Here is a 25,351-nt window from a genome sequence, read left to right on the forward strand (position 1 = left end):
TTTGTCTCCAATATCACCTCCAACCTCTTCCTGTTGCTCTTCTTTGTTTGTCTCTTCATCTTCGTCTGATTTATCCAGAGAATCTGATTCTACCTCATATTCACTTTCACTTTCAGTTCTGATCAGAGCTGGGATTTATAGTTTGGGTTGCTCGTGTTTGCGCATGCCCTTTCCTTCACGCATGCCCTTTTGCTCTTTTTCTTTGGAAACGTTTGATGTTGCCGCAGTTTCCTGTTCTGTATCACTGGAGGTAAAATGCACTTGAGCCCGAGGCTCTTTCATGGCTGCCGGCCTTGATTCTTTTCCAACTTGTGTTGTCTTCAAAGTAGTAGTTTTGTTCTGCTTCTGTTTAGGAGACATATCTTAAGACAATCCTGAGAAGTTTATAAATGATTTTAAAAAAGTATTTACTAACTTTTCTTCACTTAAACATTATTTTACTGGTTTTTTTATGGGAGAGCTGGATTTCCACGTCTTGATCCTACGTCATCACGTAACGTCCCCTTTTTGTTCATTTTTTGTAAACTGTAGAGACAGTTGAGTGGGAAAAATCCCAGGAGGTCAGCAGTTTCTGAGAAACTACCAGTCTGGCAAAAATTGCCATTACATGGTCAAAGACACATAGGTCATGTTTCTTCCACATTTTGATGTTTGGTCTGAACAACAACTGAATCTGAAAAAAGCTTGAAGGTTGGCAGTGGCTGACTGCCAGGAGGCAAAGTGTGGGAATAAAGGAGGCCTTTTCTGATTGGCTGTGAGTGACCAGAGAAGTTCAGCAGGGGTCAGCGTTGGCCCTGCTTCTTTTCTCGTTCCACGTTAATGATCTGGATGTGGGAATTGATAGTGCTGCAGCCAAGTTTGTGGACGATAGGAAGCTAAGTGGAGACAATGGTGATGTTGAGACAATTATCGTGCAGGATTCCCCAAAGGTTAACTTGAAGGATGAGTTGGTGGTAAGGAAGGCAGATGTAACATTAACGTTAATTTCGAGAGGACGAGAATATACAAGACGTAATGCTGAGGCTTTATAATCCATTGGTCAGACCGAAATTGGATTATTCTGAACAGTTTTGGACCCTTACCTGAGAAGACATATGCTGGCATTGGAGAGGGTTCAGAAGAGGTTCACGAAAATTATTCCAGAAATGAAGGGGTTAATATATGAGAAGCATAACTGCAGGAGACAGCAGAGGTACTTAATGAATACTTTGCTTCAGTATTCACTACAGAGAATGATCTTGACGACTGTAAGGATGACTTACAGTGGACTGAAAAGCTTAAGCATATAGATATTAAGAAAGAGGATGTGCTGGAGCTTTTGTAAAATATCAAGTTGGATAAGTTGCCGGGACCAGATGAGATGTACCCCAGGCTACTGTGGGAGGTGAGGGAGGAGATTGCTGAGCCTCTGGCGATGATCTTTGCATCATCAATGGGGACGGGAGAGGTTCCGGAGGATTGGAGGGTTGCGGATATTGTTTCATTATTCAAGAAAGGGAGTAGAGATAGCCCAGGAAATTATAGACCAGTGAGCCTTACTTCAGTGGTTGGATGGAGAAGATCCTGAGAGGCAGGATGTATGAACATTTGGAGAGGCATAATACGATTAGGAATAGTCAGCATGGCTTTGTGAAAGGCAGGTCATGCCTTACGAGCCTGATTGAAATTTTTGAGGATGTGACTAAGCATATTGATGGTGATAGAGCCGTGGATGTAGTGTATATGGATTTCAGCAAGGCATTTGACAAGGTACCCCATGCAAGACTTACTGAGAAAGTAAGGAGACATTGGATCCAAAGGAAATTGCTTTGTGGATCGAGAACTGGCTTTCCCACAGAAGGCAAAGAGTGGTTGTAGATAGGTCATATTTTGCATGGAGGCCGGTAACCAGTGGTGTGCCTCAGGAATCTGTTCTGGGACCCTTAATCTTTGTGATTTTTATAAATGACCTGGATGAGGAAGTGGAGGGATGGGCTAGTAAATTTGCTGATGATACAAATGTTGGGGGTGTTGTGGATAGTGTGGAGGGCTGTCAGATGTTACAGAGGGACATCGATAGAATGCAAAACTGAGCTGAGAAGTGGCAGATGGATAAGTGTGAGGTGGTTCATTTTGGGAGGTCAGATATGATGGCAGAATATAGTATTAATGGTAAGACTTTTGGCTGTGTGGAGGATCAGAGGGATCTTGGGGTCCAAGTCCATAGGACGCTCAAAGCAGCTGCGCAGGTTGACTCTGTAGTTAAGAAGGTGTACAGTGTATTGGCCATCATCAATCGTGGAATTGAATTTAGGAGCTATGAGGTAATGTTGCAGCTATATAGGGCCCTGGTCAGACCCCACTTGGAGTACTGTGCTCAGTTCTGGTCGCCTCACTACAGGAAGAATGTGGAAGCCATAGAAAGGGTGCAGTGGAGATTTACAATATTATTGCCTGGATTGGGGAGCATGCCTTGTGAGAATAGGTGAAGTCAAGTCAAGTCACTTTTTTTGTCATTTCGACCATAAGTACACAGTGAAACTGAGACAACATTTTTCAGGACTGTGGTGTTACATGACACAGTACAAAAACTAGACTGAACTATGTAAAAAAACAACACAGAGAAAGCTACACTAGACTACAGACCTACACAAGACTGCATAAAGTGAACAAAAACAGTGCAGGCATTACAATAAATAATAAACAGGACAACAGGGCAAGGTGTCAGTCCAAGCTGTGGGTATTGAGGAGTCTGATAGCTTGGGGGAAGAAACTGTTACATAGTCTGGTCGTGAAAGTTCGAATGCTTCGGAGCCTTTTCCCAGACGGCAGGAGGGAGAAGAGATTGTATGAGGGGTGTGTGGGGTCCTTCATAACGTTGTTTCCTTTGTGGATGCAGCGTGTAGTGTAAATGTCCGTGATGGTGGGAAGAGAGACCCCAATGATATTCTCAGCTGACCTCACTATCCGCTGCAGGGTCTTGCGATCCAAGATGGTACAATTTCCGAACCAGGCAGTGATGCAGCTGCTCAGGATGCTCTCAATACAACCCCTGTAGAATGTGATGAGGATTGGGGGGTGGGAGATGGACTTTCCTCAGCCTTCGCAGAAGGTAGAGACGCTGCTGGGCTTTCTTTGCTATGGAGCTGGTGTTGAGGGACCAGGTAAGATTCTCTGCCAGGTGAACACCAAGAAATTTGGTGCTCTTAACGACCTCTACTGAGGAACCATCGATGTTCAGGGGGGAGTGGTCGTTCCATGCCCTCCTGAAGTCAATAGCCATCTCTTTTGTTCACATTAAGAGAAAGGTTGTTGTCTCTGCACCAGTCCGTTAGCCGCTGCACCTCCTCTCGGTAAGCTGACTCGTCGTTCTTGCTGATGAGACCCACCACGGTCATGTCATCAGCGAACTTGATGATGTGGTTCGAGCTGTGTGTTGTAGCACAGTCGTGGGTCAGCAGAGTGAACAGCAGTGGACTGAGCACACAGCCCTCGGGGGGGGGGGGTGGGGGCCCATCCTCAGTGTGATGGTGTTGGAGATGCTGCTCCTGATCTGGACTGACTGAGTTCTCCCAGTCAGGAAGTCTAGGATCCAGTTGCAGAGGGAGGTGTTCAGGCCCAGTAGGCTCAGCTTTCCAATCAGTTTCTGAGGGATGATTGTGTTGAATGCTGAACTGAAGTCTATGAACAGCATCCGAATGTATGTGTCCTTTTTGTCCGGGTGGGTTAGGGCCAGGTGGAGGGTGGTGGCAATGGCGTCATCTGTTGAGCGGTTGGGACGGTACGCAAACTGCAGGGGGTCCAGTGAGGGGGTCAGCAGGGTCTTGATATGCCTCATGACGAGCCTCTCGAAACACTTCATGATGATGGATGTGAGTGCAACGGGACGGTAGTCATTGAGGCAGGACACTGAAGACTTCTTTGGCATAGGGACGATGCTGGCTGCCTTGAAGCACGTTGGAACGGTGGCACTGCTCAGGGAGATGTTGAAGATGTCAGTGAGAACATCTGCTAGCTGGTCTGCACATCCTCTGAGCACTCTACCAGGAATATTGTCTGGTCCAACAGCCTTCCATGGGTTGACCCTGCACAGGGTTCTTCTCACAGCAGCTGCTGTGAGTCATAGCACCTGGTCATTTGTAGGAGGGGTGGACTTCCTCGCCGCCATGTCATTTTCCGCCTCAAACCAGGTGTAGAAGTTATTCAGCACATCTGGGAGTGAGGCATCACCTGCACAGTCAGGTGATGTCCTGAATACCCTTCCACATGCACCTCGTGTCGCCGCTGTCCTGGAAGTGGCTGTGGATTAGCTGGGCATGTGCAAGCTTTTCCCCTCTGATGGCTCGGGACAGTTTGGCCTTTGCTGTTGTTAGAGCTGCCTTGTCGCCTTCTCTGAAGGCGGAGTCGTGGGTCCTCAGCAGCACACAGGGTTGAGTGAACTCAGCCTTTTCTCCTTGGAGTGATGGAGGATGAGAGTTGACCTGATAGAGGTGTATAAGATGATGAGAGGCATTGATCATGTGGATAGTCGGAGGCTTTTCCCCAGGGCTAGCACGAGAGGGCACAGTTTTATGGTGCTTGGAAGCGGGTACAGAAGAGATGACAGAGGTAAGTTTTTTATGCAGAGAGTGGTGAGTATGTGGAATAGGCTGCCGGCGGTGGTGGTGGAGGTGGATATGACAGGGTCTTTTAAGAGACTCCTGAATAGGCACATGGAGCTTAGAAAAATAGAGGGCTATGGATAAGCCAAGTAATTTCTCAGGTATGGACATGTTCGGCACAGCTTTGTGGACTGAAGGGCCTGTATTTTGCTGTAGGTTTTCTATGTTTCTATTTGATGACTCTGTAGCTTAGAAGAATGAAAAGCTTAGATGTGGAGAGGATGTATCCAAAGTAGAAGAGTCTAGGACTAGAGGGCACAGTTTCAGAATTGAGAAATGTTCATTTTAAACAGAGATAAGGAAGAATTTCTTTAGTCAGAGGGTGGTGAATCTGTGGAACTCATTGCCACAGATGGCTTTAGAGGCCAAGTCATTGGGTATGTTTAAAGTGCAGGTTGATAGATTCTTGATTAATAAGGGAGTCAAAGGTTATGGGATGAAGGCAAGAGAATGGGGTTGAGAGGAATAATAAATCAGCCACAATGGATTGGCAGGGCAGACTCGATGGGCTGAATGGCCTATTTCTGCTCCCATGCCTCATGCTTCTTTGCATTGAGTTGCTGCCGGATGACTGGCTGCTTTGGTACTCGCATTGCCGAGCAGATGGACCTGATGAAATGGCCGCTGAGTGAACGTGTATCTTCGGATGAGTTCTGCTGGTGGGGGTTCGCAGTCGTAGTAAAGTTTAAATAGCCGTCATTTTCTGCGGCCTGGTTCCCATGCTGCAGTTGGTTGTTCTATTATTTCCAGCGAGTCTCCAGCACAGGAAACCTGCTACAAATTATTCTTCGCTCCTCCGTCAGGGTGTCACTTATACAATCTGCTTCCTTTTTCGGATTTCTCTCGCACAAGATGGCATATTCTAGTGAACTCTCTGCGGTGATATTAGTCCCAGTCGAGTCGACCCACTTAGAGCAGTGTGGTATCAGACTCTGCTGGACCACAGAGCCCAGGGGTCCATGTCTTCTCTCCCCCACCTGCCCACCATCTCCCACCTCACCTGGATGCACCTGTCACCTGCCAGCACAGCTGAGGGTGCTCTGGGGGCAGCCCGCAAGTGTTGCCACACTTTCTGGCGGCAACAGAGTGTGCTGACAGTGCTCAGCAGAACAACACAACCCTGGCTTAACAAGCCCCTTCCCTCCCCACCCTCCCACTTACACAGACAGGTCTCCAACCCCATGACAGCTTCCGGCTTCCAGTCTCTGACTCCCAGACATCAGGTGTGTAGCTTCAGCCTGCCCAAGGTCTCACTGATTCTGGTTTGACCTTCAGGTCTTGACTCCAGACAAGCACGGACCTCTGACTCGGTGACGCAGGCCTTCGTGACACCTGTCCTCCAGCTGCCCAGCATTCACCTCACCTGGATCCTGCAACCACCGACCAGCCCCCTGTTCCACTCCTCCCTCTCACCTCCTCCTACCTCCCACCTCCCATCCACGCTCTCAGCCTGAGTCGGGGTCTCAGTTCAACAGGTCAAGCTCTCCTTTCCCGCCTGACCCTCTGAGTTCCCCCAAAAGTAGTTTCTTAGCCCGAGACTCAGACAACGTGGAGGCAATGGCTGTTAGGTGCTATCAAAGTGAGAGACGAAAACCAACTCCATGACGGGAGTCCGTTCTTCATGTTCAATATCATGATTGTCAACGTGACCCCCACAGTCAGCACCGTTGCCCAGAAACTCACCGGGAAATGCCTCATGGACCATGGAACACAAAAGCACAGCAGTCTAGCAGTTGTCATGGTAGTGTAGCGGTTAAAGTAATGCTATTTTAGCTTGGGATGTTCCAAAGTTCAGAGTTCAATTCCAGCGCTGTTTCTAAAGATTTTGTACGTTCTCCATTGGACCTTGTGGGTTTCCTCCGGGTGCTCCGGTCTCCTCCTGCAGTCCAAAGACATACTGGTTAGTAGGTTAATTTGTCAATGTAAATTAGGCTAGAATTAATGGGTGCTTTCGAGACCAGAATGACTTGTTGGGCCACAAGGGCCTGTTCCATGCTGTTTCTGTAAATAAGTTTAAAATAAGTTAAGGTCCTATGGCCCACGCTGTTGTGCAACCTCTTAACCTACTCTAAGATCCGTCTAACCCTTCCCTCCTACATGGCCCCCTGCTTTCTTTTTAACTATGTGCGTATCCCTGGGCTCCACAGACCCCTTGATTAATGGTATTGGTCCCTGGTGTAAAAGAGGTTGGGAACCCCGCTTTAGAGGCAGCATGATGTAGAGATGGTTAGATGGGAGGTTTGAGATCAGATTCTTGCAAACGGGGAACTGAAAGCACAAGGGTTTATTTGGTTGCCTTGTTCCCCTTTGGCAACTGCACATTGTATACGGTGAAACTCTAGACTAATTCTCAGCTGCTTGAAGTCAAGAAGTTATGTTGCAACTTTATAAATTTAGGCCACATCTAGAGTATTGTGGACAGTTTTGGTCACCCACTGTAGGAAGGATGTTGAGGCTTTGGAGAAGAGGTTTACCAGGATTCTGCCTGGTGTACAGGGCGCGTACTATCACGAGAGGTTGGACAAACCCTGGGTTGTTTTCTCTGGAGTGGTGGAGACTTATAAGATTATGAGAGGCATAATTAGATTAGACTGACAGTATCTTCTCCCCAGGGTTGAAATGTCTAGTACCAGAGGGCACGGATTGAAGGTGAAAGGGGTCAGTTCAAAGCAGGTGTGAGGGGCAAGTATTTTTACAGAGTGGTGCATGCCTGGAATGTGCTGTCTGCTAAGGTGGTGGAGGCAAGTACATTGGAGGCTTTTAAGAGATGCTTGGATAGGCACATGGGTGTGAGGAAGATGGAGGGATATGGACATGGTGTAGGTAGGAGGGATCAGTGTTTGAGTGTTTTGATTTGTTTTTTAGCTGGTTCAGCACAACGTTGTGGGCTGAATGGCCTGTTCCTGTGCTGTACTGTTCTGTGTTCATTGTATCAGGAGCAATCAATGTTCAAAGTAAATTTATTATCAAAGTATGTATATGTCACTGCGTACAAGCCTGAGATTTATTTTCTTTCTTTTTCTTTTTCAATCTTTTTATTGAATTTCATATATAAAAAAAAACATAACATAATAATAAATAGGTTATAAGTGCACTAGACTTGAAGTTGAATTAATAATAAGATAACAATATCCTATTAAAATATCAACAAAAAATAGTACATTAATCAATCAAACCTATAATAATTATACATGAAAAAGAGTAAGAATAATCATCAAAAGAAAAAATAAATTAAAAAAATACAAGAAAAAAATATATATTGAAAAAAAAATAAAAACTAAACTAAACTAACATGGGCAATAATAACAGTTTATATGTATATGATAGTGTCAAAAACTCCGGAACTCCATACCAGAACAAGAATAAACAGAGAGAAGGTCTGGAAGAGGCCAAATTAATTCATATGAAAGTGTCGAATGAACGGTCCCCAAGTTTCTTCAAATTTAATTGATGAGTCAAAAATAGTGCTTCTAATTTTTTCTAAGCTCAGAAAAGAAATAGTTTGAGAGAACCACTGAAACATGGTAGGAGGATTTACTTCTTTCCAATTTTGTAATATAGACCTTCTGGCCATTAATGTTACAAAGGCGATCATTCGTCTAATTGAAGGGGAAAACTGATTACCATCCTCATTTGGTATACCAAAAATTGCAGTAATAAAATGAGGTTGTAAATCGATATTCCAAATTGAGGAAATGGTAGCAAATATGTCCTTCCAATATTTATGTAAAGTGGGACATGACCAAAACATGTGGGTCAATGAAGCCACATCTGAATGACATCTGTCACATTGAGGGTTAATATGAGAATAGAATCGAGCAAGCTTATCTTTAGACATATGAGCTCTATGTACAACTTTAAATTGTATTAAAGCATGTTTAGCACATATAGAAGAAGAATTAACCATTTGTAAATTTTTTTCCCATTTTTCTGTTGATATATTATATTGAAGTTCTTTTTCCCATTCTTGTTTAATTCTACCTGATATTTCTGGTTGTATCTTCATAATCATATTATAAATAAGAGCCACTAATCCCTTCTGACAAGGATTTAAGGTAAAAATCAAATCTGAAAAATCTATCAAAGTTGAATTGGGGAAGGATGGTAGAACTTTATGTAAAAAATTTCTGATTTGTAGATATCTAAAAAAATTAGATTTAGGTAACTTAAATTTGTTGGAAAGTTGATCGAAAGACGTCAAACTACCTTCAAAAAAAAAGATCACGAAAACATTTTATACCTTTCCTTTTCCATATGCTAAAAGCTTGATCTGTCAAAGAAGGTTTAAAAAAGAAGTTAAGTAAGATAGGGCTATCAAGAACAAAGTTTTTCAGAGTAAAAAACTTACGAAATTGAAACCAAATTCGTAATGTATGTTTGACAATAGGGTTGGATATCTGTTTATTGAATTTAACTAAATCAGCAGGAAGAGAAGAACCAAGAACGGAGAATAGAGAATATCCCTGTGCCTCATTGCATTCTAAATTTACCCACTGTGGGCACAATGGTGAATCCAAATCTAATTTCCAATATACTAAGTTACGGATATTATTCGCCCAATAGTAAAATCTAAAGTTAGGCAAAGCTAAACCACCATCTTTTTTAGATTTTTGTAATTGCCTTTTACTTAACCTGGGGTTTTTATTTTGCCACACAAATGAGGAAATTTTTGAATCAATGTTATCAAAAAAAGATTTAGGAATAAAAATTGGTAAGGCTTGAAATAAATATAAAAATTTCGGTAAAATCATCATTTTAATAGCATTAATCCGACCAACTAATGATAAGGATAAGGGAGACCATCTTGTAGTAAGTTGTTGAATTTGATGAAGCATAGGTAAAAAATTCAGTCTGAATAAATCTTTATATTTCTTGGTAATTTTTATACCTAAATAGATAAAGTTATCAGTAACAACTTTAAATGGTATCCTGTCATTCAATAAAGTTTGCGCGTTTAAAGGGAATAATTCACTCTTATCCAAGTTTAGTTTATAACGAGAAAAACTACCAAATTGAGCCAACAAGGATAAAATAGCGGGAATAGACCTGTCAGGATCAGAAGTATATAACAACAAGTCATCAGCATAAAGTGATAACTTGTATAACTTCTCATTACGGGTAATACCAAAAATATTAGGAGATTCATGAATAGCAATGGCTAAAGGTTCTAATGCGATATTAAATAATAAAGGACTTAAGGGACAACCTTGTCTCGTACCACGAGATAATTGAAAAAAAGAGGATCTGTAATTATTTGTAAGAACAGAAGCAACAGGTTTATAATATATTAATTTAATCCATGATATAAAATTAGGACTAAAATTAAAATTTCTCAAAGCATTAAATAAGTATGTCCATTCAACTCTATCAAAAGCTTTTTCAGCATCTAATGAAATAACACATTCTGGGGTTGTGGGTGATGAAGTATAAATTATATTAATCAATTTTCTAACATTAAAAAAGGAATACCGATTCCTAATAAAACCAGTTTGGTCTTCTGAAATAATCTGTGATAGTAACTTTTCTAACCTAATAGCTAAAATTTTTGTAAGAATCTTAGAGTCTACATTTAATAGCGATATAGGGCGATAAGATGCACATAAAGTAGGATCCTTATCTTTTTTAAGAATTAGAGAGATAGTAGCTTCATAAAAAGACTGGGGTAATCTCTTCTTAGCAAATGCATCATTAAAGATTTCACATAACCAAGGAGAAAGCGAAGAAGAAAAAGTTTTAAAAAATTCTATAATATAACCATCAGGACCAGGAGCTTTCCCTGAATTCATTGATGAGATAGCCTCTCCTATTTCGACCATAGAAATAGGAGCATCGAACAAGCTAAGATCTTCATCTGTCAGTTTGGGAATATTCAAATTGTTAAAAAAATTATCCATCATGGACAGATCGCCATCAAATTCTGATTGATATAAAGATTTATAAAAATCTTGGGAAGTGTTATTGATTTCTTTATGATCAATAGTCAGATTACCGTCTTGTTTACGAATTTTAATAATTTGTCGCTTAGTCGAAATAGCTTTTAATTGGTTAGCTAACAATTTACCAGTTTGATCACTATGAATATAAAATTGAGCCCTGGTCCTAATTAATTGATTCTCAATTGAAGAAGATAATAATAAGCTATGCTCCATTTGAAGCTCAACTCTCTTCTTATAAAGTTCTTTGGTAGGAGTCATGGAATAAATCTTTTCAATTTCTTTAATTTTATCCACTAATAAAGCAATATCTAAATATCTTTGTTTTCTTTTACCAACGGAATATGAGATAATTTGTCCACGGATAAAAGCCTTAAAAGAGTCCCAAAGTATTCCTCTGTCAATCTCTTCAGTATAGTTTGTTGAGAAAAACAAGTCAATTTGCTGTTTTATGAAGGTGATAAATTCTGGATCTTGAAGCAATGTAGCGTTAAGTCTCCAAGATCTAGTATTATTGGAAGAGTCCGAAATCTTGATAGATAACTTCAAAGGTGCATGATCCGAAATGGCAATAGAATCATATTTACAATCAGTAACATCTGTTAATAAACGATGATCAATAAGGAAATAATCAATTCTAGAATAACTGTGATATACATGTGAAAAAAACCGAAAATTCTTTATCTTTAGGGTTCAAAAACCGCCGTATTTCGGTAATTCCCGAATCAACCATAAAGGACTTAATAAGTAAGGCTGATCTATTCGGAAGAATTCGAATAGGTTTAGATCTATCCATCAAAGGATTCAGACAACAATTGAAATCTCCACCCATTATGAACATATATTCATTTAGATTAGGAAGGGAAGTAAATAAACGTTTAAAAAATCAGGGCAGTCAAAGTTTGGAGCATAAATATTAACTAGAACCACTTTTCGATTAAAAAGTGAACCAGTTATCAACAAAAATCTGCCCTGTGGATCAGAAATAATTTCATGATGTGTAAATGAAATTGAGGGATCTATAAAAATAGACACACCCCTAATTTTGGCGGTACAATTCGAGTGAATTGTTGACCCTTCCAGAACCTAAAAAAGCGTTGATTATCCTCCCTCCTAATATGGGTCTCCTGTGCAAAGATAATATCAGCATTTAGTCTATGGAATACTTTAAATATTTTTTTACGTTTAATCGGATGATTTAAACCATTAGTATTCCAAGAGATAAAGTTAATAGACTTATCCATCATGCCAATATTAATTGTATATATCATAAAGGGTTAAAAAGACACATAACCCATAATTCAGGAAGAAGGAAAAATGATTCAGGAGCAACCGGAGAACATGACACCTCAACAATATTAATAATTTAAAGTCGGCCCATAAACTAAAAGCAAAAAAATAAAAAGCAAAAGCTTGAAAAAAGATACCTACCCCCTCCCCCAACCCCTCGAAAAAGAGCCAAGCCCCAGGCGCACGAACTAATACTAATATTACCCCCATTTTCAAGATGGCAACTTCATGAAAAGAAAGAAAAAAGAGACTATATAACACCCAGATATAAATACAGGGTTGTAAAAAGAAAAAATATATATCAATCAAAATGAAAAAATAATATAATAAAGCAAAAGGTCATTAATAAAAAAGGATAAACATTGAAGTTTAAAATAGTGTAATACGCCTTTTAAAAAAAGATTCCATATTCAAATATAAGAAAATGACGTTTCAAAAACAGAGACTTATGGGAAGAAGAAACGACATTTTGAAAAGACCATATTACAGAATATAAATATAAATTCACCAATCTGTTTAAAAAAAATTTTTTTTAAAAAAAGGTCATCAAAATAAGATTAAAAAAGGATTCAATAACCACTACAATATATAAAAAAAGGTCCAAAAATCCAAAACATTCGTCCCATTCTCAAATACAAGCAAATAAATGCTTATGGAAAGCAAAGTCTTATGGGAAGAAGAAACGACATCTTAAAAAAATAAATCATTATTACAAAGTCTTAACGTATATCCAATCCAGAGCGAAAAAAATTAAGAAAAAAGACATTATAGTAAAATTAAAAGAGCATCTGTAAATCATGATAATAAAAAAAAAACCAGGTCTACAGACCAAAGTAAAAAGCTATACCGCAGCTTCATAAGTGAAAGCCTAAAACAAAATGGCATCTTCTCTCCAAAAATTCTTCAACATAACACATAGTTCAACTTGTACTAGAAGACCGATATTCTTCAACGAATTTTTTCGCTTCCTCTGGAGTATTAAAGAAGCGCTGACTGTCGTCACTCAACGTAACTCTGAGATTCGCTGGGTATCTTAAAGCTTGTTTAAATCCAATCGAATGAATCTCTGCCATCACTGGTTTAAAAGCGATTCTTGCCTTCATCACTTCGAATGAATAATCTTCAACAATACGAAACTGGTTGTTTCTGTGAGAAATCATACCTTTCTGACGAGCTAATCGAATTAAAAGCTCTTTCTCCCGAGGATAATGGAGACGGACAATCACAGCTCGTGGCTTGTCTCTCGAGATCGAAAATCTCGAAACTCTGTGGGCACGATCAATAGTAGGTTTAGCCCGCAAAGCGTCCTCGCCAAAAATTTCCCACAATAAGTTAGAGAAATATTCAGTTAAGTCACCAGACTCAACATTTTCGGGAAATCCGATAATACGTAAATTCTGTCTGCGAGATCGGTTTTCAAGATCGGTGATTTTAAACTTATTCTGCTCCACTATTTTAGCAGTTGACCGTACCTTCTGCTCCAATGTTTCAATTGTACATATTTTTTCACAAATTAACTTGTCAAGAGTCGCAAACTTTTCTTCATGCCATTCAATATCTGCTGCCTGCGATTGAAGCTTGGTATCAAACGATCTAACGACTTCTTCAAGCTCAGACATTTTCGCAGTAAGTTTATTTTCCAGACTTGCAAGTTTAGTATCCAGTTTAGTGTCTAGAAGACTAGAGATTGCATCAAGAGATTGAGGGTCTTTAGATGATTACTTAGAAATAGACATTTTAAGTTTGAAAAGATTAAATCAAGTATTATTTTAAAAAAGAAGTAAATCGTAAATATCAACCCATGTAATTAAGTACGAAAAGATTTGATTAAAGGGTGATTATAGTTTAAAAAATGAAGAGCGCCTAAAAGGCAGATGTCTACATCGCCATCTTGAAACTCCGCCCCAGATTTATTTTCTTGCAGACATTCATGGTAAATACAAAGAAACACGATAGATTCAATGAAAGACTGTACCCACAACAGGACGGGTAAACAGCCAATTTGCAAAAGATAACAAACTGTGCAAATACAAAATTAAATAAAAATATCATTAATAAATAAGCATTAAGTATGGAGAACAGGTGACGGTGAGTGCTTGAAAGTGAGTCCATTTTGGTGGGAACAGGGCAGTGACGGGGTGAGTGAAGTTATCCCCTCTGGTTTGAGAGCCTGATGGCTGAGGGGTAAGAATTGTTCCTGAAGCTGGTGGTGTGGGTCCTGAGGCTCCTGGGCCTTCTGTCCAACGGTAACAACAAGATGAGAGGCACGGGCCTGCCTGGGTGGTGGCAGATTCTGATGATGGATGTTGCTTTCCCATGAAAATGCTTCACATCTTATGAAATCGACCTTGTGTAGGACAGCAAATCTGCTTCATGCTTCCCCTCTGTGTGGGCTGTGCACTAGTTCCATCCCCATCTCCAGCCATTACACAACACTACTCTCCTATCTCCTCTTGTCAGCTGCTCCCGTCTGCCGTTTACTTTGAAATGAATCATCTGTTTCACAAATAAAACCAAGCACAAGCAAATTAATATAGAACAGGACACCCACAAAGTGCTGGAGGAACTCAGCAGATCAGGCAGCCTCTGTGGAGCGGAATAAACAGCCCATGTTTCCGTCCCAGGTCCATCAGGACAGGAAAGGGAGAGAAGCCAGGTTAAACCGTGCGGGGAGGGGAAGGTCTACAAGCTAGAAGGTGTTGGGTGAAGTCAGGTGCGTGGGGGGGAGAGTGGAGGTGAAGTAAGAAGCTGGGAAGTGATAGGTGGAAAAGGTAAAGGGCTGAAGAAGAAGGAATCTGAGGACATACAATAGTACAGTACAGGTCCTTCTGTTTATGATGTTGTGCCAACTTTTTACTATACTCCGAAATTAATGTAAATCATCAGAGCTGTACATTTTCATCTAGATGCTTTATGCATAAGCATATTAATCATTTTATTTTATATATTTATTTCTTGGCATCCATGTCCATAGATCCCTCAATGTTCTGCACAACTTGATTGTTAAAAGGTGTATGGTGTGTTCTTCATTAGTCGGGAGACTGTGTTCAAGAGCCGTGAGGTAATATTGTAAATATACAAACCCTGGTTAGACCATACTTGGAGTATTGTGTTTGTTGCTGGTCACCTCATTATAGGAAGGATGTGTACTTAGAGAACTCCAAAACGCCCCGAGCTTTAATAGGGTCACACTGACCACGATGCTACCGTGGTGCCCTAAGCTACCATAGTTTGAGTAAACACGAGGAAATCTGCAGATGCTGGAAATTCAAGCAACACACACAAAATGATGGTGGAACACAGCAGGCCAGGCAGCATCTATAAGGAGAAGCACTGTCGACAAAGGGTCTTGGCTTGAACGTCGACAGTGCTTCTCCTTATAGATGCTGCCTGGCATGCTGTGTTCCACCAGCATTTTGTGGGTAGAGTTTGAGTAAGCTCTTTGGAGCGAAGGAGGATGAGAGGTGATTTGACAGGTATCGAGATGATTGAAGGCATACTTCAAGTGGACAGCCAAACTTTCTCCTGGGTCGCCAGTGGCTTATATGAGGGGTCATAATTTTAAGGTGATTGGAGGAAAGTATTGGGCAGTGGGGGGAAATGTCTGAGATAGGGAGTGGTGGGTGTGTGGAATGTGCTGGTGGTAAAGGCAGTAAAATTAGGGGCACTTAAGAGACTCAGACACATGGATGATAGAAAAATGGAGGGTTATGTGGGAGGGAAGGGTTAGATTGATTTTGGGCTGAAAGGCCTTTACTGATCTTAATGTTCTGTTTTAGGTCATTGATCCTTTCTCAACCTTAGACCATAAGACGGAACAGAATTAGGCCATTCCATCCATCGAGTCTGCTCCACCATTCCATCATGGCTGATTTATTTTCCCTCTCAACCCCATTCTCCTGCCTTCTCGCTGACCCAGAAATTGGAACTCACTCATTCAGAACTCTGAACTCTTCAGCAATTCTGTTTTTAAATTTTAAACCTCTTGATGGTTTGTGGTTTCTTTGCAGTAATCCAGCATGGAGGCGGAAGAGATGTTAGTGGATAGTGCTGATGAGGTGCCAAGTAACTACTACAAGCTGGTGTTAGATCGGCTGAATGAGCAGCGACAGCAAGAGCAATTTACAGACATCACCCTCATTGTGGATGGTCAGTATTTCACACCTCTTTTTAAACTAGGATTGGGTCTTTGGGAGAGCTATATCCTTTTGGCACAGACTTGTTACTTGTAATGTAAAACAGCAAGCACCAGCTTAAAGGCTGATTTATACTTGTGCGTCGTATCGATGCTGTAGGTACCGCGTACCCTACGCTGTGCTGTATGCCGCAAGGTGACGTGCACCACCCCAAGAAAGTAACTCACGCGTTGCAGTGACACAGACTGCAGCAACTGTGATTGGTCCGCTTGGTAGCATCGCATTTCTGGTTGCTTATTCTCCTCCATGTCTGTACACCGATGCGAAATAGGTGAACCAAATCGTCAAATCTACCTGCCAACATGCAAAAATGTTTAAAGTGCATTGCCTCGTCCATGTCTTTCACGAAGGAACTCAACACAGTGCCATAGAAACCCCATCGCCAGCTAGCGTTTTGTGCACACCAATGCATGCTCGCTATGGCATACAGTGATGCAGAAGTGAAAATCAGGGCCACAGCGTAGTCCGTATGCACAACTATAAATCAGCCTTTAGAGTACTACAGCACAGAAACAGGTCCTTTGGCCCATCTAGAGATTATGTTAATCTGCCTAGCCCATTGACCCACACTGGGGCGAGAATCCTCCATAACCTCCCATTTTATATTAACTCCTCTTAAATGTTGAAATTGAAATCTGCATTCACTACTTCCGCTGGCAGCTCACTCCACATTCTCGCCACCGAGTGAGAGAAGTGCCCCTTAAATATTTCACCTTTCACCCTTTACCTATGACCTCTAGTTTGAGTCTCACCCAACCTCAGTGGAAAAATCCTCCTTGCATTTACTCTATGCATACCCCTCATAATTTTGTACACTTCTATCAAATCTCCCCTCATTCTCCCACACGACAGGGAATTAATTTCTAACCTATTCAACCTTTCCCTGTACAGTTAAAAAATACTTGTATTCTGACCGTACGGATCAAGTCATTACACAGCACATTGAGGTAAAACAATAACAGAGTGCAGAATAAAGTGTTACAGTTACAGAGAAAGTGCAGTGCAGCTAGACAATAAGGTGCAAGGTCACAACAGGCAGATTGTAAGGTCAGTATTTAAATGCCCAAGTAAACAAATCCCTTTTGCCTGCACAATGTCCAAAGCACTCCATTCTCTGCACATTCTTGTGACTTCCGAGGAGATCCTTAAACACCTCTATCCTATCTGCATCCAATTCCAGGAACCCATCACTCTTATGTGTAAAATTAAAGAAAATGTCCTGCAGCTCTCAATTAATCCCTCTCAACTTAAACACATGCCTTCTAGTATTAGACATTTTGACCCTGGGAAAAGTTGGAGAAATTCTCTTTTGAATTCTCAAAAGTTCAAAGTAAATTTAATATCAAAGTACATATATGTCACCATATACGACCCCAAGATTCATTTTCTTGCGGGCATACTCAATAAGCCCATAATAGAATATTAGCCATAATAAAATCAATGAAAGACTACACTAACTTGGGTGTTCAACCAATTTAGGAACAGCTTCTTCCCCTCTGCCATCAGATTCCTGAATAGCTTTTAAACATTACCTCACTATTTTGCTTTCTTTTTGCACTCTTTATTTATATTTTAATATATTCTTATTGTAATTTATTGTATTTTTTAATGTATTGCACAACAGAACAAAATCCATGATACCTGTCAGTGATAATAAACTGAATTCTGATCCCAACTGCCATCTGCTGCCCTCTGGGTCATGTTTGACCGGGTGTGGGCACTGTCTTTGGCACGGCTGTTTGCTGGAAACTGGTTAGAGTATCGCTGGCTGCTCACGGAGAGAGAAATGGCATTGTGTTCCCGCAGGTCACCATTTCAAAGCCCACAAGGCCGTCCTTGCTGCCTGCAGCCAGTTCTTTTGTCGTTTCTTCCAGGACTTTAGAGAAGAAAACTTGGTTGTGATTGAAGGTAAGTTTTGGCAACGATTTCACTGAGATAAGAAGATTTTTTTTTGCTTTAAGTCAAGTCGAGTTCATTGTCATCTGTACAAGTACAGGTGATGTACAGCTTCAGAAACTGCCGTGTTCTTGTATGGAACAGATACAGATTGGGGAATTAGGAACATAGAAATCTACAGCACATTACAGGGCCTTTGGCCCACAATGTTGTGCCGACCATGTAACCTAAGTGCTTTGTACAAGACCAGATACAGATTGGGGAACTGCTTTGTATGAGACCAGAAGTCCAATCAGCGGAGGGAGCAGAGCACTTTGAGGAGTTTACTCACAGGTTGGCGAAGCTAGTATAAAAGGAGAGTTTCGCAGGCGTTCGGACATTCCGGAGGCCCAATCAGCAGCGGAAACAGAACATTTCAAAGTAAATAAAAGTACAGAAAGGACAAGCAGGGTGGCTTTTGTTGGGAGTAGGCCAGCGGTGAAAGGAACATCAGGCTTTGACTCGAGGCTCCAACAAGAAGAGGCTGAGGCCAAGGACACAGGTTAGTAGATTTGTTCTTGGTTGCCCATTGTACAGTGCGGGCAGAATATGGCAGTGTAATGCTCCTCCTGTAGGATGTGGGAATTCATGGAACATGATAGTTTCCCTGATGACTACACCTGCGGGAAGTGCAGTCAACTCCAGCTCATGAAAGACCATGTTAAGGAGCTGGAGCTGGAGTTGGATGAACTAAGGGAGGCAAAGCAATTGATAGATACGACTTTTGAGCAGGTGGTTACACCCAGAGTGCAGAGTTCGGTAAATAGGTGGGTGAACATGGAGGGAGGTAAAAGGAGAAAGAAATCAGTTCAGGGTCTTCCTGTGGCCAATCCCCTCAGCAACAGGTATACCCCTTTGGATACTGCTTCGGAGATGACATATCTGGGATATATATATATATATATGAAAAAAACATATCAAAGCAGCAGCAGTGGCCAGACCAATAGCACTGTGCTTGGCTCTGAGCCTCAGATGGGTAGGGTGGTCAATAGACAATAGGTGCAGGAGTAGGCCATTCGGCCCTTATAGCCAGCACCGCCATTCACTGTGATCATGGCTGATCATACACAATCAGTACCCCGTTCCTGCCCTCTCCCCATATCCCTTGACCCCGCTATCTATAAGAGCTCTATCTAACTCTCTTGAATGCATCCAGAGACTTGTCCTCCACTGCCTTCTGGGTGAAAAAGTTTTTCCGCATCTCAGTTCTAAATGGCCTACCCCTTATTCTTGAACTGTGGCCTCTAGTTCTGGACTCACCCATCAGTGGGAACATGCTTCCTGCCTCCAGCGTGTCCAATCCCTTAATAATCTTATATGTCTCAATCAGATCCCCTCTCATCCTTCTAAATTCCAGTGTATACAAGCCCAGTCGCTCCAATCTTTCAACATATGACAGTCCCGCCATTCCAGGAATTAACCTTGTGAACCTACGCTGCACTCCCTCAATAGCAAGAATGTCCTTCCTCAAATTTGGAGACCAAAACTGCACACAATACTCCAGGTGGGGACTCATCAGGGCTCTGTACAGCTGCAGAAGGACCTCTTTACTCCTATACTCAATTCCTTGTTATAAAGGCCAGCATGCCATTAGCTTTCTTCACTGCCTGCTGTATCTGCATGCTTGCTTTCATTGACTGATGTACAAGAACACCTAGATCTCATTGTACTTCCCCTTTTCCTAACTTGACTCCATTTAGATAGTAATCTGCCTTCCTGTTCTTGCCACCAAAGTGGATAACCTCACATTTATCCACATTAAACTGCATCTGCCATACATTTGCCCACTCACCCAACCTGTCCAAGTCACCCTGCATTCTCATAACATCTTCCTGACATTTCACACTGCCACCCAGCTTTGTGTCATCGGCAAATTTGCTAATGTTACTTTGAATCCCTTCATCTAAATCATTAATGTATTTTGTAAACAGCTGCGGTCCCAGCACCGAACCTTGCGGTACCCCGCTGGTCACGGCCTGCCATTCCGAAAGAGACCCGTTAATCGCTTCTCTTTGTTTCCTGTCAGCCAGCCAATTTTCAATCCATGTCAGTACTCTGCCCCCAATACCACATGCCCTAATTTTGCCCACTGATCTCCTATGTGGGACTTTATCAAAAGCTTTCTGGAAGTCCAGGTACACTACATCCACTGGCTCTCCCTTGTCCATTTTCATAGTTACATCCTCAAAAAACTCCAGAAGATTAGTCAAGCATGATTTTCCCTTCATAAATCCAAGCTGACTTGGACTGATCCTTCTACTGCTATCCAAATGTGTCGTAATTTCCTCCTTTATAATTGACTCCAGCATCTTTCCCACCACTGACGTCAGGCTAACCGGTCTATAATCCCCTGTTTTCTCTCTCCCTTCTTTCTTGAAAAGTGGGACAACATTAGCCACCCTCCAGTCAGCAGGAACTGTTCCTGAATCTATAGAACTTTGGAAAATGATTACCAATACGTCCATGATTTCTAGAGCCACCTCTTTAAGTACCCTGGGATGCAGACCATCAGGTCCCAGGGACTTATCAGCCTTCAGACTCAACAGTCTATCCAACACTGTTTCTTGCCTAATATAAATTTCCTTCAGTTCATCCTTTACCGTAGTTTCTTTGACCACTATTACATCTGGGAGATTGTTTGTGTCTTCCCCAGTGAAGACAGATCCAAAGTACTCGTTCAACTCATCTGCCATTTCCTTGTTCCCCATAATAAATTCACCCGTTTCTGTCTTCAATGGCCCAATTTTGGTCTTAACTATTTTTTTTGCTATTCACATACCTAAAGAAACTTTTACTATCCTCTATATTCTTGGCTAGTTTACCTTTGTACCTAATTTTTTCTCGGCGTATTGCCTTTTTTGTTATCTTCTGTTGCTGTTTAAAAGCTTCCCAGTCCTCTGGTTTCCTGCTCATCTTTGCTATGTTATAGTTCTTCTCTTTTATTTTTATACTGCCCTTTATTTCCCTCGTCAGCCACGGCCTCCCCTTACTCCCCTTAGGATCTTTCTTACTCTTTGGAATGAACCGATCCTGTACCTTCTGCATTATTCCCAGAAATACCTGCCATTGTTGTTCCACTGTCTTCCCTGCTAGGGTTTTGTTCCATTGAACTTTGGTCTGCTCCTCCCTCATAGCTCCATAGTTCCCTTTGTTCAACTGTAATACTGACACATCCGATTTTCCCTTCTCCTTCTCAAATTGTAGGTTAAAACATATCATATTATGGTCACTACCTCCTAATGGTTCCTTTACCTCCCAGTCCCTGACCCTCCAGGTCAGGTGGAGCAATAGTCATAGGGGACTCGATAGTTAGGGAAACAGATAGAAGATTCTGTGGCAGCAAAAGAGAAGCCAGGATAGTGTGTTGCCTCCCGAGTGTTAGGGTACAGGATGTCTCTGAGCAGTTGCAGAATATTCTTGAAGGGGAGGGTAAGCAGCTGGAGGTCATGGTACATATTGGTACCAATGACATAGGCAGTAGAGGGGTCAAGATCCTGCACAGTAAGTTTAGGGAGTTTAGGAAGGAGACTGAAGAGCAGGACCTCCAAGGTAGTAATCTCTGGATTACTCCCGGTGCCATGAGCTAGGGAAGGTCAAAACAGGAAGACAGCTTAGACAAATGAGTGGCTGAGGAGATGGTGCAGGGGGCAGGGTTTCAAGTTCTTTGATCATTGGATCCTTTTCTGGGGAAGGGGTGACCTGTACAAGTAGGATGGGTTGCATTTAAACTGGAGGGGAACCAATATCCTGGGAGGGAGATTTGCTAATGCTATTGGGGAGGGTTTACACTACAAACGTTTGTAGATTTGCAGGGGGGTGGGAACCGAAGTGGAGAGACAGAAGATGGGGAGGTTGGAGCACAAGTAGAGACAACTTGTTGGGAGTTTGTGAGGAAGGACAGGCGGATAATAGAACAAAGATGCACCCAGCCAGATGGTTTGAGGTGTGTTTATTTTAATGCAAGGAGTTCATAAACAAGGTGGATGGACTTAGAGCGTGTGGATCAATACATGGAACTATGACGTTGTGGCCATTACAGACACTTGGTTGTCTCAGGAGCAGGAATGGCTGCTGAATGTGCTGGGCTTTAGATGTTTCAGAAAGGACAGGGAGGAAGGCAAAAGAGGTGGGGGAGTGGCATTGCTGATCAGGGATAGTATCATGGTTGTAGAAAAGGAGGAAGTCATGGAGGGATTGTCTACTGAGTCATTGTTGGTGGAAGTTAGAAATAGGAAGGGCACGATAACTCTACTGGGTGTTTTTTATAGACCACCCAATAGTAACAGAGACATCGAGTAGCAGATAGGGAGGCAGATTCTGGAATGGCAATAATAATAGGGTTGTCCTGATGGGAGATTTTAATTTTCCTAATATTGATTGGCATCTCCTTAGATCAAGGGGTTTAGTTTGAATGGAGTTTGTTAGGTGTGTTCAGGAAGGCTTTCTGACACAATATGTAGATAAGCCAACGAGAGGAGAGGCTGTACTTGATCTGGTATTGGGAGATGAACCTGGTCAGGTGTCAGATCTCTCGGTGGGAGAGCATTTTGGAAGTAATGACCACAACTCTGTCTTCTTCACCATAGCGCTGGAGAGGGATAGGAGCAGACAATTTGGAAAAACAATTTGGGGGAAATATGATGCTATTAGGCTGAAACTTGGGAGCATAAATTGGGAGCTGATGTTCTCAGGGAGATAACGGCAGAAATGTGACAGATGTTCAGGGAATATTTGCATGGCATTCTACATAGGTATGTTCCATTGAGGCAAGGAAAGGATGGCAGAGTTAAAGAACCATGGTGTACAAAGGATGTAGAAAATCTAGTTAAGAAGAAAAGAAAAACTTACAAATGATTCAAGAAGCTAGGTTTGTTAGAGCTCCAGAGTGCCAGGAAAGAGCTTAAGAATGAAATTAGACCAAGAAGAGGCCAAGAGAAGGCCTTGGTGAGCAGGATTAAGAAAAACTCCAAGGCATTCTACAAGTATGTGAAGAGCAACAGGATGAGACGTGTAAGAATCAGGTGCGATAGTGGAAACGTGTGCATGGAGCCGGAAGAGGTAGAGGAGGTACTTAATGAATACTTTGTTTCAGTATTCGCCAATGAAAAGGACCTTGACAATTATGAGGATGACTTACAGTGGACTGACATGCTTAAGTGTATAGACATTAAAAAAGAGGATGAGATATACCCCAGGCTACAGTGGGAAGTGAGGGAGGAGATTGCTGAACCTCTTTGCATCTTCAATGGGGATGGGAGAGATTCCGGAGGATTGGAAGGTTGCAAATGTTGTTCCCTTGTTCAAGAAATGGAGTAGAGATAACCAAGAAAATTATAGACCAGTGAGTCTGACTTCAGTGGTGGCCAAGTTTTTGGAGAAGATCCTGAGGAGTTATGAGCATTTGGGGAGGTATAATCTGAATAGGGATAGTCAGCATGGCTTTGTCAAGGGCAGGTATGTTTTATGAACCTGATTGAATTCTTTGAGGAGGTAACAAAACACATTGATGAAGGAAGAGCAGTGGGTGTAGTGTATATGGATTTCAGTAAGGCATTTGATAAAGTTGCCCATGCAAGGCTCTTTCAGAAAGTAAGGAGGCATGGGATCCAAGGAGACCTTGCTTTGTGGATCCACAATTGGCTTGACTACAGAAGGCAAGGGGTATGTTTGTAGACGGTTTATATTCTGAATGGAGGTCAGTGACCAGTGGTATGCCTCAGGGATCTGTCCTGGGACTCCTCCTCTTTGTGATTTTTATAAATGACCTGGATGAGGAAGTAGAAGAGTGGGTTAGTAAGTTTGCTGATGACACAAAAGTTGGGGGTGTTGTGGATATCATACGCAAATTGCTGGGGGAACTCCGCAGGCCAGACAGCATTTGCAAAATTTTGTCCTGTTTGTGGGGTGGATCGCCTGGAGGGTTGTCAGAGGTTACAGCAGGACATTGATAGGATGCAGAACTGAGCTGAGAAATGGCAGATGAAGTTCAACCCAGATAAGTGCGAGGTGGTTCACTTTGGTAGACTCCTGACAGTGTGTAGCATCAGAGAGATCTTGGTGTCTATGTCCATAGGACGCTCAAAGCTGCTGGCAGGTTCAAGTCAAGTCAAATCACTTTTTATTGTCATTTCGACCATAACTGCTGGTACAGTACATAGTAAAAACGAGACGACGTTTTTCAGGACCATGGTGTCACATGACACAGCACAAAAACTAGACTGAACACAGAGAAAGCTACACTAGACTACAGACCTACACAGGACTGCATAAAGTGCACAAAAATAGTGCAGGCATTACAATAAATAATAAACAGGACAATAGGGCAAGGTGTCAGTCCAGGCTTTGGGTACTGAGGAGACTGATAGCTTGGGGGAAGAAACTGTTACATAGTCTGGTCGTGAGAGCCCGACTGCTTCGGAGCCTTTTCCCAGACGGCAGGAGGGAGAAGAGATTGTGTGACAGGTGCATGGGGTCCTTCATAAAGCTGTTTGCTTTGCGAATGCAGCGTGTAGTGCAAATGTCTGTGATGGCAGGAAGAGAGACCCCGATGATCTTCTCAGCTGACCTCACTATCCGCTGCAGGGTCTTGCGATCAATTTCCGAACCAGGCAGTGATGCAGCTGCTCAGGATGCTCTCAATACAATCCCTGTAGAATGTGATGCGGATGGGGGGGTGGGAGATGGACTTTCCTCAGTCTTCGCAGAAGGTAGAGACGCTGCTGGGCTTTCTTTGCTATGGAGCTGGTGTTGAGGGACCAGGTAAGATTCTCTGCCAGGTGAACACCAAGAAATTTGGTGCTCTTAATGACCTCTACTGAGGAGCCATCGATGTTCAGCGGGGAGTGGTCGCTCTCTGCCCTCCTGAAGTCAACAGCTATCTCTTTTGTTTTGTTCACATTAAGAGACAGGTTGTTGGCTCTGCACCAGCCCGTTAGCCGCTGCACCTCCTCTCTGTAAGCTGACTCATCGTTCTTGCTGATGAGACCCACCACGGTCGTGTCATCGGCGAACTTGATGATATGGTTCGAGCTGTGTGTTGCAGCACAGTCGTGGGTCAGCAGAGTGAACAGCAGTGGACTGAGCACACAGCCCTGGGGTGCCCCCGTGCTCAGTGTGATGGTGTTGGAGATGCTGTTCCTGATCCGAACTGACTGAGGTCTCCCAGTCAGGAAGTCTAGGATCCAGTTGCAGAGGGAGGTGTTCAGGCCCAGTAGGCTCAGCTTTCCAATTAGTTTCTGAGGGATGATTGTGTTGAATGCTGAACTGAAGTCTATGAACAGCATCCGAATGTATGTGTCTTTTTTGTCCAGGTGGGTTAGGGCCAGGTGGAGGGTGGTGGCAATGGCATCATCTGTTG

The 25,351-nt window shown here is 42.3% G+C and overlaps 1 protein-coding gene across 7 annotated transcripts in view; it reads left to right on the forward strand.

Moving 5' to 3' along the window:
- Window positions 1-25,351, forward strand: part of LOC132396564 (zinc finger protein 131-like) — a 125,613-nt gene that overhangs the window by 4,935 nt on the left and 95,327 nt on the right. For 6 of the 7 annotated variants that reach the window (XM_059974214.1, XM_059974221.1, XM_059974219.1 and 3 more), the window contains exons 2-3: window positions 15,874-16,012; window positions 17,866-17,967. In XM_059974214.1, the coding sequence (XP_059830197.1) occupies window positions 15,883-16,012; window positions 17,866-17,967 (232 nt within the window). In that variant the 5' untranslated portion in view covers window positions 15,874-15,882. The remainder of the gene's footprint in view (window positions 1-15,873; window positions 16,013-17,865; window positions 17,968-25,351) is intronic. The other variant, XM_059974218.1, reaches the window with a different exon arrangement.

Source organism: Hypanus sabinus, chromosome 7 (genome assembly GCF_030144855.1).
Source record: "Hypanus sabinus isolate sHypSab1 chromosome 7, sHypSab1.hap1, whole genome shotgun sequence".
NCBI classification, from domain to species: domain Eukaryota; kingdom Metazoa; phylum Chordata; class Chondrichthyes; order Myliobatiformes; family Dasyatidae; genus Hypanus; species Hypanus sabinus.